At 37.7% G+C, this 14,462-nt stretch overlaps 1 protein-coding gene across 1 annotated transcript; it reads left to right on the top strand.

The window, feature by feature from the left end:
• Positions 1–839: 839 nt before the first annotated feature.
• On the top strand, positions 840–13,019 carry LOC143890451 (plastidial pyruvate kinase 2-like). Its single transcript, XM_077395143.1, has 12 exons — positions 840–1,388; positions 3,902–4,189; positions 5,006–5,171; positions 5,325–5,459; positions 5,622–5,732; positions 5,852–5,940; positions 7,302–7,364; positions 8,385–8,560; positions 11,321–11,423; positions 11,542–11,690; positions 12,097–12,205; positions 12,677–13,019. The coding sequence occupies exons 1-12, from the start codon at positions 1,149–1,151 to the stop codon at positions 12,782–12,784; spliced, it is 1,737 nt and encodes a 578-aa protein (XP_077251258.1). The 5' UTR covers positions 840–1,148; the 3' UTR covers positions 12,785–13,019.
• Positions 13,020–14,462: the final 1,443 nt, after the last annotated feature.

Here is a 14,462-nt window from a genome sequence, read left to right as displayed (position 1 = left end):
GCTCGTGATACGCAAGTGGGTCCCATCATTCTCTTTTTTCTTTTAGTGCGACCCCTCCTGGTATCTTCAGTACATTTCAATACAGAACAGCTTAGGAGTGGTTGCCAAACAAACGAAACTACCTTAGGGAGAGTCATGTTGGATTAATGAATGTGACCTACTTCCACCTAACAGAATATTAAACTAAATACAAATATCTAATTTCCTACAAGCCCTAGGGTTGGGGCTCTAGCTCAATTGGTAAGAGGCTCTATTCTTCAACCAAGAGGTCAGAGGTTCAACCCAACTTACATATAAAAGAAAAAAGATTCACAACCCATGCCCATTAAAATGGAAAAGAAAAATGATGTTTTCACTTGTTTTGATCATATTAAGTTGAGTAATGATAGATACAAGGGAGCTCTTGCATAAAGAGCCAAAAAAGGGCTCTGGATTGGATCCACGTCATTTTCAGATACAATTTAAAATTGGTTGAAAAAGTAAAATCAGTTACATTTGATGACGTGGATCCAATCAGGTTGGGTTTGGTTTTTTTTTATTTTTTTTCGAAAAACCCACGATTCCCAAACCCGGCCCTACCCATGATAATTCTTGAGTCGGGTCGAACTTTTTCACGCTGACGCATTGTTTTATATTGTATAACTTCTACCCACTGAGATTAAATGAAGAGAGAAACAAACTAAGTGGTATGGGATAACATGAAGGTATATATAGGTGAACGAGTCCTATTTATTTAAAGGCAGGTCGGGTTTCGGGTTTTTCAACAGGGAACCCGACCCTATCCGAGATTGAGTTGGGTTTTCAACTTGAAACCCGACCTAACCCAAGACCATGAGTTTTGGAGTGTCTGTACCAATTCTCTTCCGTAGTAATCTTTTTTCCAATTGTTTAAATGAAAAAAAAAAAAGAAGAGGAAATCCAGCCGTTTTAAATTTATTAGTTGAAGACAAGAAGAAGAAAAAACAGCTTCTCTTCGATACGAACAAAGTTTGTTTAGTTTTGTATCGTTTAACGGCGATTTCTCCAGAGAGGAACATCAGAAGCTTTCCAAAGAAGGGGTTTTAAGCTTCGGTTCTTGCACGCGATTTTGTGCCGAGTAAAAATCTCTTCTCTTTTCTTGCATTTTCTCGAGCAGGAAAGTTTCTGTAATGGCGCAAGTAGTAGCTTCTGGATCTGTTACAGGCTCTTTTTTGTGCCCTAATACCGGATCTGGAAACGGAAATAAACTGATCGAGAAGCTCAAACCCTCCAGTTTTCCGGCGAAATTCTTCCTAGGGAAGGAACGGAAAAATGACCGCCTTTTCCGCCGTTTTCCGGTCGCCGCTAAGAGATCGGCCGGAGCTCAGCCAGAAGTTCTTCCAGTTTCGCCGGAAGATGTCCCTAAGATTGTAAGATTTTGGAACTTCTGCTCTTTAATTACAGTTTTCTTTTTTAATCTCTTATTAGAGCTGCATTACTCAATGATTTCATGATTACTATGACCTAACATGACTTATATGAATTGTAAGAGATTGACGCTTTTTTTTTCTCTTGTATGTGTTATGTGCCTAGACGGGTCCCGCCTGGGGTGGAATAAATTACTTTTGTATTTTAGAGGATAAGATTAGATCTTACCACATCGGATATATTTAGTAGTTAGGATATTTTAGGATGCTATATATTTAGTAGTTAGGATATATTAGGATGCTAATTTAGATTAAGATAATCTTTATTTAGTTATTTCTCTTATTATCATTAGATCTTTGAAGATCTTTCTATGCTTATCTGTAAGTGCTATATATGAGCACATATTACATTTAATGGAAATGAATGAATATCTTAGAAATTGTGTCTTTTTGCACAAAGGAGGATTGATCATTCCCTCGAAGTGGATCAAGAGGCTGATCTTCCCTCTAAGAAGATCAATCACGTTACGAACCATTCGGGTTCATAACAATTGGTATCAGAGCAGTTCGATCTGGCCTCATGTCGAAGAAAACTAAAGAAATAATGAATTGATGGGAGGAGGAAATAAGAGAGATCAAAAGGCAACTTGCGCTTATGAATGCCAATTTCAACAAGATGGCATTATCACGTGGCGTGAAAATAGAAGAACCTCCATGTCTGCAGAAGCTAATGGAAGAATTCAACGAGAGGGCCGTCGAGAAGGCTTGCACAGTGAAAAAGAAAAAGCAAAAGAGAAAAAGAGGAGAAAAGAAGAAAAGAGAAAGAAAGCAGATAAAATAAAAAGTGGAGAAGCCACAACAGAAAGTCGTCGTTGATTTTCAATGTTTTCAAGATCGACGAGTTTACTATCGAAAAATCTGTCGTTCCTCTCAAACCGTTCAACACCATCAAGAAGATCCTCATCCTCAATCTTTCATGCATCAAAATTACAAACATTTCAAGAAAACATGGCAAAAGAGCTTTGATAAACAACATGACGAAATCCATTTGAAGATGGAGCTGCTGCGACCCTTGGCAATGACATGCGAAATGATGACCAATTGCAAGACGAAGAGAAGAAGAAATAGAGCGAGAAAAAAGAAGAGAAGAGACAAGATTTTTAGAAAGTCCTGCGCAAAATCTCATTTCTCACCAACTGACGAATGTATAATCTCCAACCTTGAGGACAAGGTTGATTTCAAGAGGGATGGAATGTTACGTGCCTAGACGGGTCCCGCTTGGGGTGGAATAAATTACTTCTGTATTTTAGAGAATAAGATTAGATCTTACCACATCGGATATATTTAGTAGTTAGGATATTTTAGGATGCTATATATTTAGTAGTTAGGATATATTAGGATGCTAATTTAGATTAAGATAATCTTTATTTAGTTATTTCTCTTATTATCATAAGATCTTTCAAGATCTTTCTATGCTTATCTGTAAGTGCTTTATATAAGCACATATTACATTTAATGGAAATGAATGAAGAAATCATCTTAGAAATTGTGTCTTTTTGTACAAAGGAGGATTGATCCTTCCCTCGAAGTGGATCAAGAGGCTGATCTTCCCTCTAAGAAGATCAATCACGTTACGAACCATTCGGGTTTGTAACAGTATGAACTTGTATGAATTGATTATATAACATATATTAGTATAGTTGCGACATTGAATTCCTGAACTTATTTCACATGTTATTAGTCATAAGAAGATATAATTAGGAATACAAGCCATGATTACTGCATAAGCGTTCTCCACTTTTATGGAAATGATGGGCAGATTCATTGTGAAATAATTCAACTTTTTTGTTCGGAACTGTCATTATGCTGGAAGATAACCATGCCTTCTGAGGCCCCTTTAATTAATTTACTTATTTTTTATGTGATCAGGACTCAAGACTGTCCAATATGTTGGTTTAAAATCCGAACCAATTAATCTACTCCTTTGGACTACGTGATTTCTGCTATTTCAATGGCCAACATTGATTTTGAGCACAGTCCGTTAAAGCAAGACCAAATAGAGGGAGAGTGTATATCTATAGAAGTCTGTAAGTTGGTCTTGGGAAGCTGAATAAACTCTGTCAATGGTTCAGTTTGTGATATACCTAACTTGGCAAGCATAGCCAAAATATCCATCCATATATCTGAAGATCGGATCCTTGGCTTGATTCCTGTAGTTGGGGGACATTTGATTCCTTCAAAAGATAACTCTCTTTAATTTTTATGTTAATATAAGCTGTAGAGTATTAGTGATTGTGCTTCAGCTTCTAACCAAAAAAAAAAAAAAGTGATTGTGCTTCAGCTTTGTTCCATAAAACTTTGGTTATTAGTTAATGGCATCTATTACACCCTTCCTATTTTGAAGACATATTTATGACCACACGCATTTAAGTTTAAATAGAAGTATTTGATCATATTCAACACTTTTTAGGATTGCTTTTTTTATTTCACTATTAATTGTACTTGTTGATGACCAGGGAGAAGCGGAATTCCAACATCTCCAGGGCATTCAGAAGTTCGTGGACACACCAGTGGGCATGTGGTCTAAGCCGAGTGTTCGACGTAAGACAAAAATTGTTTGCACGATAGGTCCTTCTACTAACACGCGAGAAATGATATGGAAGCTAGCTGAGGCTGGTATGAATGTTGCTCGAATGAACATGTCTCATGGAGACCATGCATCACATCAGAAAGTCATTGATCTCGTTAAGGAATACAATGCTCAATCAAAGGACAATGTGATTGCAATTATGCTTGATACTAAGGCAGGTTTTTTCTTCTTACCACATCCTTTTCTTGCATTATTACATTAAATAATGCTTTTGCCACTTTTATGTTACCAGTAGGGGCCACAGTAGTTATAGCTGTTACTGACATCAGAAGCTTGGTACCTAATACTTGGTAAGGAAATTTTGGGCAATGGATTCAAACTCAATATCCTACCTTTGCTAAAGCAGCATTCCAAGTTTCCTCTTCTTTTCATCCCATGGGGCTTATTCACTTTGATGAGCTGAGTCCTTGTTAATTTAATTAAGGTCTGCCAAAGGTTTATGTTGTCTCATACGGGAGCCCAATACCCCGACGTGTTCATGTCTCCGAATTGAGGTTTCAATACATGTGCATGGCCATGCATAGGTTCTATTTTGGACTGTTATGCTCAATCAACCTCCTTGATAATTCAATCATACTAGGGGAATGGTTTCAAACTTAATATGCCATCTTGCTAAAGCTTCTGTGTATCCTCTTGTTTTCATCGTCTGGGACTTAAGCACTTTGATGAGCTAAGCCCTTGATAATTTAATTAAGGTCTGCCAAAGTTTTTTGTATGCTTGCCTCATGCAGGAGCCAATGACCCGCCATGTTCATTTTTGTGTTCCCAGATTCCATGCATGTGCAATGACATGCGTGGATTTTATTACAGACCATTATGCCCTCTTTGACAATCCGTTCCCTGAATGGTGATTCAGGATTTATGGACGAAATTTGAAAAGACTGTGAGCTACTGCCTAATAGACACATTCTTATATTAATTTCAACTGTCCTCTCATTTATGACTTTCGTTTTCATTTGTTATGTTTCAGGGCCCTGAGGTTAGGAGTGGGGACTTGCCACAGCCAATCATGTTAGCGAGTGGTCAAGAATTTACTTTCACCATCAAAAGAGGGGTTGGGACAGAAAATTGTGTTAGTGTAAATTATGATGATTTTGTTAATGATGTAGAAGTGGGCGACATGCTTCTGGTTGATGGTATGTGATCAATGCCCTCCCTGACAATCTGAGAAGTGAATTCCCCACTAGTAGATAAATATGTAGCACCCATATAACTGTAACTTATAGAAACTACAACACTTTGGCTTCTGTGATGATATAGTGAAACTGACAACCAGTTTCTTTCTTTAGGAGGAATGATGTCATTTTTGGTGAAGTCAAAGACACAAGATTCAGTCAAATGTGAAGTTGTTGATGGAGGTGAACTCAAGTCTAGACGGCATTTGAATGTCCGAGGAAAGAGTGCTACACTGCCATCCATCACTGGTGAGCTTTTGAAATATATCAAATCACATGCTTGCTAATTTCTAGGGAGTTTTTTAATTGTCTTTTTTTTTTATGCTTCATTTCTAATGCAAGGTGTTTGTTTGATGATAATTCTTTATTCTTGTATAAATGTAGATAAACATCTGCTTTGTTTTTCTGCAGAAAAAGATTGGGACGACATTAAGTTCGGGGTTGATAATAAAGTGGACTGCTATGCTGTTTCCTTTGTCAAAGATGCAAAAGTGGTCCATGAATTGAAGGATTATCTCCGAAGTAAGTATCTGGTACAAATATCTACATTTTGATGGGTATATGTTAAGTCAAAAAGCACATTTTGGTTTCATTTATTTTATGGAGTATCAATTAAAGCTCCTGTCCTATTGTTTTTGCAGGCTGTGGTGCAGATATACACGTGATTGTCAAAATTGAAAGTGCAGACTCTATACCAAATCTCCATTCTATTATCTCTGCATCTGATGGGGTAACACCTGACTCTGTATATTGCAAGACTGGTTTCACCCATAAGATTGGTTACACTGTTTGGTTCTCTTGACATTTTAGTCAGTATGTTTTGCCCCTTGGTATACTCACCAATATTGTCGGTGTTGAAACAACGGTATCAGGGTTTTTTTCTTCATATTGTTTCTTTCCTTCAATGGAATTTTATCTTTTTTGCTAAAGAGAACTTATCTTGCCCAAGTAATCACGACTGTGTTTATCTGGAGTCAACCCATTTAGGATCTTCCAGCACCTATTATATGTAGAAGTACCAAGTCTTGGGGATTGGTTGTCCATTCAGCTGATTGTGCCTTAGTAGTTGGTGTCGGATCGTTGCATCAAGAAAGAAGTAACTGCGTCCAAGTTTTTAAAGCCTGGTGTGGCCTTTATCAATTTTATTCCTGTTATGGACAATGACTTAAACTTTCAAACCTATTTTAGATTTCTCCCATAATGTACTTGGCAATTAATATTTAAAAGTTGTTCTAGGCTTCTAGCTATAGTCTAGAGGATAGGTTACAGCGATGCTGTTTCTGTGGAGTGAGCTAAAATAAAAAAAATATGGAATAAACAAGTGTTTGCATGAATATGCAGCTTGGTCCATTCTATTCCCCTTCTCTGGCCAAGGACTTTGCAATCCATCACATGATTTTTCATCGAACACCTCTTTCAGATGGTGCAGTAGTATGCTATTAGATAAGAACTTTTGGTATAAAACATAAATACCAGATTAGGGTATTGTATTAGAGCCATGCACTAAATATTGAATCATCGTTTCTAAGCCATCTTTGACTCTTGGCCATATAAACAATTTGAAGTCCTTTTAACAAATCTATTGATGAACCAGTATTTATGTGTATGTAGGGAGATCTATTTGGGGAGTAATAAATTCAATTGGCATACTTCATCTGCAAAAGGATTTTTTTGAGGAAACATAGATGCAATTGGAACTGGCATTCACCTGGATACTATCTCTTATGTTTACCCTTCCTACAGTTTGACATAATCCAGTTTGCCCTTTGCATGGTTAAACTTAAGTGATCCCCAACAGTGTGCATTTGAATTTCTTAATACCTGGAGCATAGAGATTACAATGTGAAGTTACTATCATCGTTTTAGTGTGTGACTGTTGGTATATACATCATAAAACGGTGAATATACAGTTTTTTTGTCTGTGAAGAACTTTTTTTTCTTTCAAACAGTCAAGAGCTTATTTTTTGGCTTGCTTGGTTTGTTTCAATTATTCTTTTGTTATGTACTGTTTGCTCATCAGTCTTTGATATTTCTGAGTGTATTGAATTCTCATCAGTCTATGATATGTCTGAGTTTATCTTTCTTCTATAGGCTATGGTGGCTAGGGGTGATCTTGGGGCTGAGCTCCCTGTTGAGGAGGTTCCTTTGTTACAGGTATTTTCATATGCTATTCTATTTTCATTTTCATTAATGTGTTCTTTGATGTGTATTATATATTATCTTGAGTTACTGATGTTATTTCTATTTATTTACTTTCCAAACCCCCACCTTTTTGGGTTGCTTGACTTAAATGTAAATTTATGCACCATTCACATGCTTTAGGTATTAAAAGGGATCATCTTGAGATGAGTCAATAGCAAGAGAATCAGTTTTAGGGCATTGGCTTGGTGAGAAAATCGGTAACTGAATACTTCAGTGCCATATGCATGTCTCCTAACTCTCCTAAGTGGTACTCTGCCATTGCTCAGGTCAAAAGTCTTAGACCATCCACAGCCGTGATTTCTCATCCCACTGTGTATGTTGTCTACATCACCAAGATTTTTGGGGGTGACACAGAACAATGAATTGAAAATTGGAAGGAGATGAAGTAGTTTAATATTTTGCATGTTTTGCAGAAGCTCTTTGAAGAATGGCAACAGGGAATGGGAAATAAGAGAAGTTCTCAGCTTTTATGGTGTTTGTCAAAGTTATCTAGAAAACTAGAACAACGGGACCTTGTCTTCATTGGAAACAAATTTTCTGATTTTGGTCTAATTTGTCACAGGCACTTTTATGGTGAAATGATGGACGAAATGTATTCTTCTACTAGCTTTTATGCTCTGCATATATCAATTACATCTTTTGTTCATGCAACAATTGCTTGTGTTCAATTAGTATTTATTGTAATATAACCTTAGTTTCTGTTAAGCCACCAGTGTAAGTGGGATTGATACTAGACATCAGTTCATAAGCACACAGACTTTGAGAAAAAGTACAGCACATAAAGAAGTTGGCAATATTTGCCTGTGTGTGGAGGAGTACTATCATTTTCATGGCATATGTTGCTTGGTTATTGCCATGATCTTAAAATTAAGTTTATTTGTGGGTGAATCAAAATTTTGTTTTCTACTTAAAAGCATCTATTTAATTCACTAACTAAACAGGCCACATCAATTGCATTTGGTTTACGTGCAGGAAGAAATTATTAGGATGTGCCGTAGTATGGGAAAAGCAGTTATTGTAGCGACAAATATGTTGGAAAGCATGATTGTTCATCCTACACCAACTCGGGCGGAGGTCTCAGACATTGCTATTGCAGTTCGTGAGGGTGCTGATGCTGTAATGCTCTCTGGAGAAACTGCTCATGGAAAGTAAGAGTTCTATTATTTTCCATACGTCAATTTTTTTTCTCATTAGAACTTCAGAATCTAGCAAATAATCACAGGAGATCACAGATATTTGAAGAAACTGGACTATTTTTGCCATGTTTAATAACTTGCATATTTGGTGATTATCGCTTTAACTGTTTATATTTACAAACCAAAAGTGTGCAGCTTAGACATGACTGATCCATTAACTTCAAACTGTGAATGGCATGTTACATGCCAGAATGAGTTACAGTCATGGTTTTAAATTGCCCCGAAATTTCTCCGAAACGACCGAAATGTTGCCATTTCCATCCCCACCTAAACGAAATCTACATGAATTCCTTCTATGTCATTATTTCCTCCGAAATTCTCGAGATTCGATCAAAATGGTATTAGCGACAACAAAAAATGGAAATATGTTATGATTTACATTTTATTTCATTTAATTAATGTAAAGAATGATATTTGGTAAGCAGCATCATTGAACTGCACAACAAAGTAACCATCTTTTATGCCTGGGATGTTAGCTCGGCACAGGACCAGTGCTTGTCATAGGTGTTCCTTGTGATTAAGCCATTATGGATGGTTTTCTTGCTTATGTGTTGGTTTCCAAGTATGTATTTGTGCTTATTCCAGCATTTCCCATAGTTTCATCTTAAAATTTCATCATTTGCATATGTTTCCTTGCGTTTTCGTGATTTTACAAGATTTCTACTGAAACCAAAATGTTTCCATTTCCATGCTGACCGAAACTGAAATTTAAAACCTTGGTTACAATACTGTTTGGTTCAGATTTAATCGTGCAGCAATGAAGCCAGGATGGGTTAGCAATATTAAGTAGATTTCACTATTAAATTCATTTAGTAAAAATGAGGATTACAAGTGCGCTTAAGGGAGTGTGTGAGGCCCCCTAAAAAAAAAAGAAAAAAAGTTACTAGAAGCACCCAATTTGGCTAGGTGATCCACCAAATCATTGACACTTCCTAGGAATACGGAAAAAAGAGAAACCTCCATACAAACACATATCTTTGATCTTTCAAAAAAAGAAGAAAAACCACATATCTTTGATCTCATCGATGATATTGGGAAGTCTTCATGGACCATCTTTTATGCATGCTACTAGGGAGGCCAACGTCATTTGCCAAAGCTAGCTTAGTTGTGAAGCTTTTATTGAGTGGCAATCTTTGTCCCGTTTGTTTCTGATAATATTTTATCAAAGAATGAAGGTCGACGTGAATAATGAATGTCAAGTCTATAAAAAAGGGCGGCCCGGTGCACGAGGCTCCCGCCATTGCGGGTAATGGGAGGGCTAGATGTGCGCAGCCTTACCCCTACTATTTGTTCTGATAATATTTTATCAAAGAATGAAGGTCGACGTGAATAGTGAATGTCAAGTCTATCTGAGGATAAAATAAATCCCAGCTTGTTATCCCCATGGTGAACAACCCCAAAATGCGGATAGGAAATAGAAATTCTTGGATAAGTTGTTCTTGGCATTGGCTACTCGGTTTGTATTGTATACCCTACTCATTAGGGTTGTTCTCGTCATGCAGAGATGATAGCAAGCCTTTCCAAGAATAACATAAATCCTGGCATGCAATCCCCATGGTGATATATAGGGTCTGTGTTATAGATTTTTGATGTTTCTTGGCTGAGAGAAGAGGTAGAAAAGAGATTTGTAACCCTAATATCGATATTGGGAAATTCTCTTCTCCCGTGAACGTAGTCACACTGCCGAACCACACAACTTTTGTGTTTCTTGCTCTGTGTGTTTCTTTGCCTCTCATCTTATCGTTTGTTGCACGTCGAGTTTGATCTTATTTTTTTGGGAGATTCGAGATTTCTCGGTATATTTTCACACCCTTTTATATTTTCTCCTCTCCTTCTTCAAAAATAAATAAAGGGAGATGATTTTTTCACCCCCACCCCCCTGTAGGATTATGCGCCCCCATTTTAATGTGAATTGTAGGCAGACTTTAACCCATTTTGACGTCAAATCACATTAAAAGGGGGCGCATAATCCTACACGGCGGCGCCCGGGGAGGGGGGGGGGAGATCATCGCCCTAAATAAATTAAAAATAAAACAAATTGCTTTCACACCATTTTATATCTTCTCTTCCCCTTAGAATTAGATCGAACTAAAAATAAAAAGAAATTGCCGGGATGGTTTCACCATAGTAGTTTCGAAGTATTGACAAAACTTACGTCGAACTTTTTCCTACATGTGATTTGGCTAAACTTCTACAGATATGGCTCCTTTAAGTACAACTGCACGATTTATAAAATGAAAGCAAGCTCCATAATCACATCCTCCTGATGGTATGGTGTGATAAGGTAATGTGCGTCTAGACTGTGATTATGTCTTGAAAATAAAACATTAGTATAAAACTAGAAATAGATAAACAAACTATATCACGAAATATTTATGGTGTAGAGCTTATATAGCCAACCTACTTGGTGAGTCAAACAATCTGAAAACAAAACCAGAGAATCAGGAAACTAAGCCATAACAATACTGCTTCAATACATTATATAGAACTTGGAAAACCATTTTCCAGGTTATTATTTTCTGTTACCAGAAAGGATGTACAGCTATCATATGCCCAGTGATTTCCAATCAAAATTTTGCCTTTTTGCGTTCAACTGCAAATGAATCATTTTCTTATTTGCTAATATAGCATTTTTCCATCAGCTGATTAGTTTTCGTTGATTATACTCTTGGTGATTATGGTTAAGTGGTCACTAATCAGGCTTTGATCCAGATTCCCACTGAAAGCTGTGAAGGTTATGCATACAGTTGCTTTGAGGACGGAAGCAACCATGGTGGAAGGAGAGAAACCTGCTAATCTCGGTCAGGCTTTCAAGGTTACAATCATATCATTATCTTTTTATGTTGCAACAACTTTTACTATGCTTATCTTGTTCCTTTTCTTTGCTTTTTGCGGACCCCGATTTCTTACTTGAATATTCCTTTGTTCTGTAGAACCACACTAGTGAAATGTTCGCATTTCATGCTACCATGATGTCGAACACTCTTGGCACATCTATTGTTGTCTTCACCAGAACTGGGTATATGGCTATCCTACTAAGCCACTATCGTCCTTCTGGCACAATATTTGCCTTTACAGATGAGTGAGTCTCTTGCTCATAATCTTTAAGTGCTCCACGTTATACTTCTTCTCATTTTTTAGTTTGGAAAGGAAACTTTTATTTGCAATAACTTTTATCTTCTTGAAGAACTATTAACTTCTCTGACACTACAAAACACCCAAGTTGGAAGTAATGCTGATTCAAAAGAATTGTTCTTTACAGAAATGGGTCACTAACCCATGATATACTGTCGGCGATAATATCTAGGGGTGCAACTAGGGTCGATTTTTGGGAATATTGGTTGAGCTTTAACCATATAATTGGGTCGGGGTCGGGTTGATCAATTCATTATTTTAGCAAAAGCTCGACCCGACCCAAATTGCACCCCTAGATATATCCAAATTTTCTTACATGGACTGATTTTCTTTGATGATTAAATGGCATGCAGGGAGAGAGTGAGACAGAGACTGGCCTTGTACCAAGGGGTATGCCCCATACACTTGGAATTCTCAGACGATGCTGAAGAGACCTTCCAAGAGGCCTTATCTTTCTTGCAGGTAACTGTTGTTGATTGCTCTTTTGTTCCATTCTTTATCCTTCTCCTTAGGCATGTGAATTAAGCATGAGAGCAGACTCATTTAAAAAGAAATGAGACTGGCTGTGATTAGCTGCATACATAAAGGGTTAACCTTTCTTGGCAGCCTCTCTTACACTTTTTTTGTTGCCAAGAATAAAAAAAAAAAACAAGAATGGTATTCTTCAATGCCAACCCACTCCACCCGTTTCTTTTACCTAGACTCTCGAGCAGAATTTTTCAGTGATTTGCAACGAATTCTCAGAGTGAAGTGGAGTCCCTCCAAACGATTCTCTTCTGCCTGTTTCACCCAGTCTAAGAAACCGAGAATGAGAAGTGTTTTGAAGTCCACCCTGTCTAAGAAACCGAGAATGAGAAGTGTTTTGAAGAACATACCCTTATTTTCCAAACCATTTTTTTATAAGCTCTGAATAATTTACGATTTCTGATTCAGAAACAAGGGATGGTGAAGGAAGGGGAAGAGGTAGCTCTTGTTCAGAGTGGGAAGCAGCCCATCTGGCGGTTCCAATCCACGCACAATATCCAGGTCAGGAAAGTGTAGGTGTAAGCAAATAGGAGACTCAGTCGGGACTCATTACCCGTTTTTCGTACCCCTACCTCTTGAATAAAGTATCGAACACTGTTTTATTTGTATTTTAATGGTGTCCTTCATTGTTGGACAGTAGGGTAGAGAGCCCATCTGCCACAAATCCACCCTTCTTTTTTGGCACTTATTTATAATTTGTAGCATTGTTATACAACTTTTGTTTGAGTAAAAGTATAAATGTTTCTCAGTAGTCAGTGTTTTTTTTTTTTTTTTTTTTCTTTTTCTGAAATGTATCCTTCTTATGCTGCATGGGAACTCATGACTGGAAACAATCCTTATGGTTTTGAATTTTTGATAGGGAAATGATATCAACACTCCAATGTTTTGATATGATCACGCTCTACTAGCTTGTCTTTAAGTATTTAAAGGCTGTCAACAGGTTATTACAGTTCCCTAAAAAGCTCTCACAAGCCTATTAAATGGATATCAAAACACAGAATTTATATGGTGCTCGACCGTCAAACAACAAGGGCGGAGAGAGAGAACCCCTCCCCCCTTGATTTCCGAACCAGTCAAAACCACCTTTTTTGACTTTTTGCTGAATCGGAAATCAAGGGCGGGAGTTGAGTTCTCTCTCTCTCCGCCCTTGTTCCTTAACGGTTGGGCATCATATGGTTTCTCATCAAAACATTGAAGTTCTGATATCATTTCCCTTTTCATATCCAATGGGAATGCTAAGAATCAAGGCCATAAGAGATTAGCATAGCATTCGTTTAAGGCCTAGGGCATGTCTGGCGACCACGGAAAAGAATCCCATGAGATATTTGATTATCCCATGCGAGAGGGGCATAGAGGGCTGGAGTGAGAGACATTTGAAATGGGGACGAGTTAGGAGCATAAGATGGGACTAGAAAACAGAGAAAAAATCCTCGTTTTTTCCCCTTCGTTCTCTAGGCTCTTCACATGCTCACCACTGAAACCGAATCTCTCTCTCTCTCTCTCTCTCGGCTCTTTTCTACACGTCAAATCACTGCATTCCATGATTTTTTTATATAGTTGCCAAGCATGCCTTACCAATAAAATGACAGTAAAACATTTTTTATATTTAACCCAAGAATAAAGATAGGGAAATGATAAATGCGCCCCTTTTCATTCCTAGGGACACCCAGCAGCAGCAGTGTATCAATGACTGCAAAGGGGCTGATGTACTACATGTCAGAAGGATTGAACAGATTTGATGGGCAGGTTCACTGCAGTTGGGTGTCCCATGTGTTGGAAAGGAAAATGCTAACCAAGTTGGGGCTGAGAGTGGAACTGAAAAAATAGCCTCTTCACAAGTTAATTAACCTTGTTCCTCGTTTTTTTGGCTTCTTTTTCCACCATAGTCCGGTCAACCAAACATGGGATTTTTATTTTACCGGGATACTTCTAGGGAGTTTTTTTTTCCACCAATCTCTCAGGGAGTCTTTTGTTCCACAGAAATCCCAAGAACCAAAAAAATTCTGGTAACCAAACGGAGAAGGGAAAAATACACTTAGACCCCCTGTGGTTTCTCTTACATTCAACTTAACCCCTAATGTTTAAAAAGTTACAAGTAGACCCCCTATGGTTTCAATTTGTGTCAGGTAGACCCCCTCAGTTGACAGTTCGTCCACAGATTGAAGGGTTAGGATGATCTGATGGAGCCGATTTT

Source organism: Tasmannia lanceolata, unplaced genomic scaffold (assembly GCF_043159265.1).
Source record: "Tasmannia lanceolata isolate RefF3 unplaced genomic scaffold, GAP_Taslan_0.1 ptg000013l, whole genome shotgun sequence".
NCBI classification, from domain to species: domain Eukaryota; kingdom Viridiplantae; phylum Streptophyta; class Magnoliopsida; order Canellales; family Winteraceae; genus Tasmannia; species Tasmannia lanceolata.
Note: the sequence above shows the minus strand (reverse complement) of the source record. Positions and strands in the feature narration are given on the sequence as shown.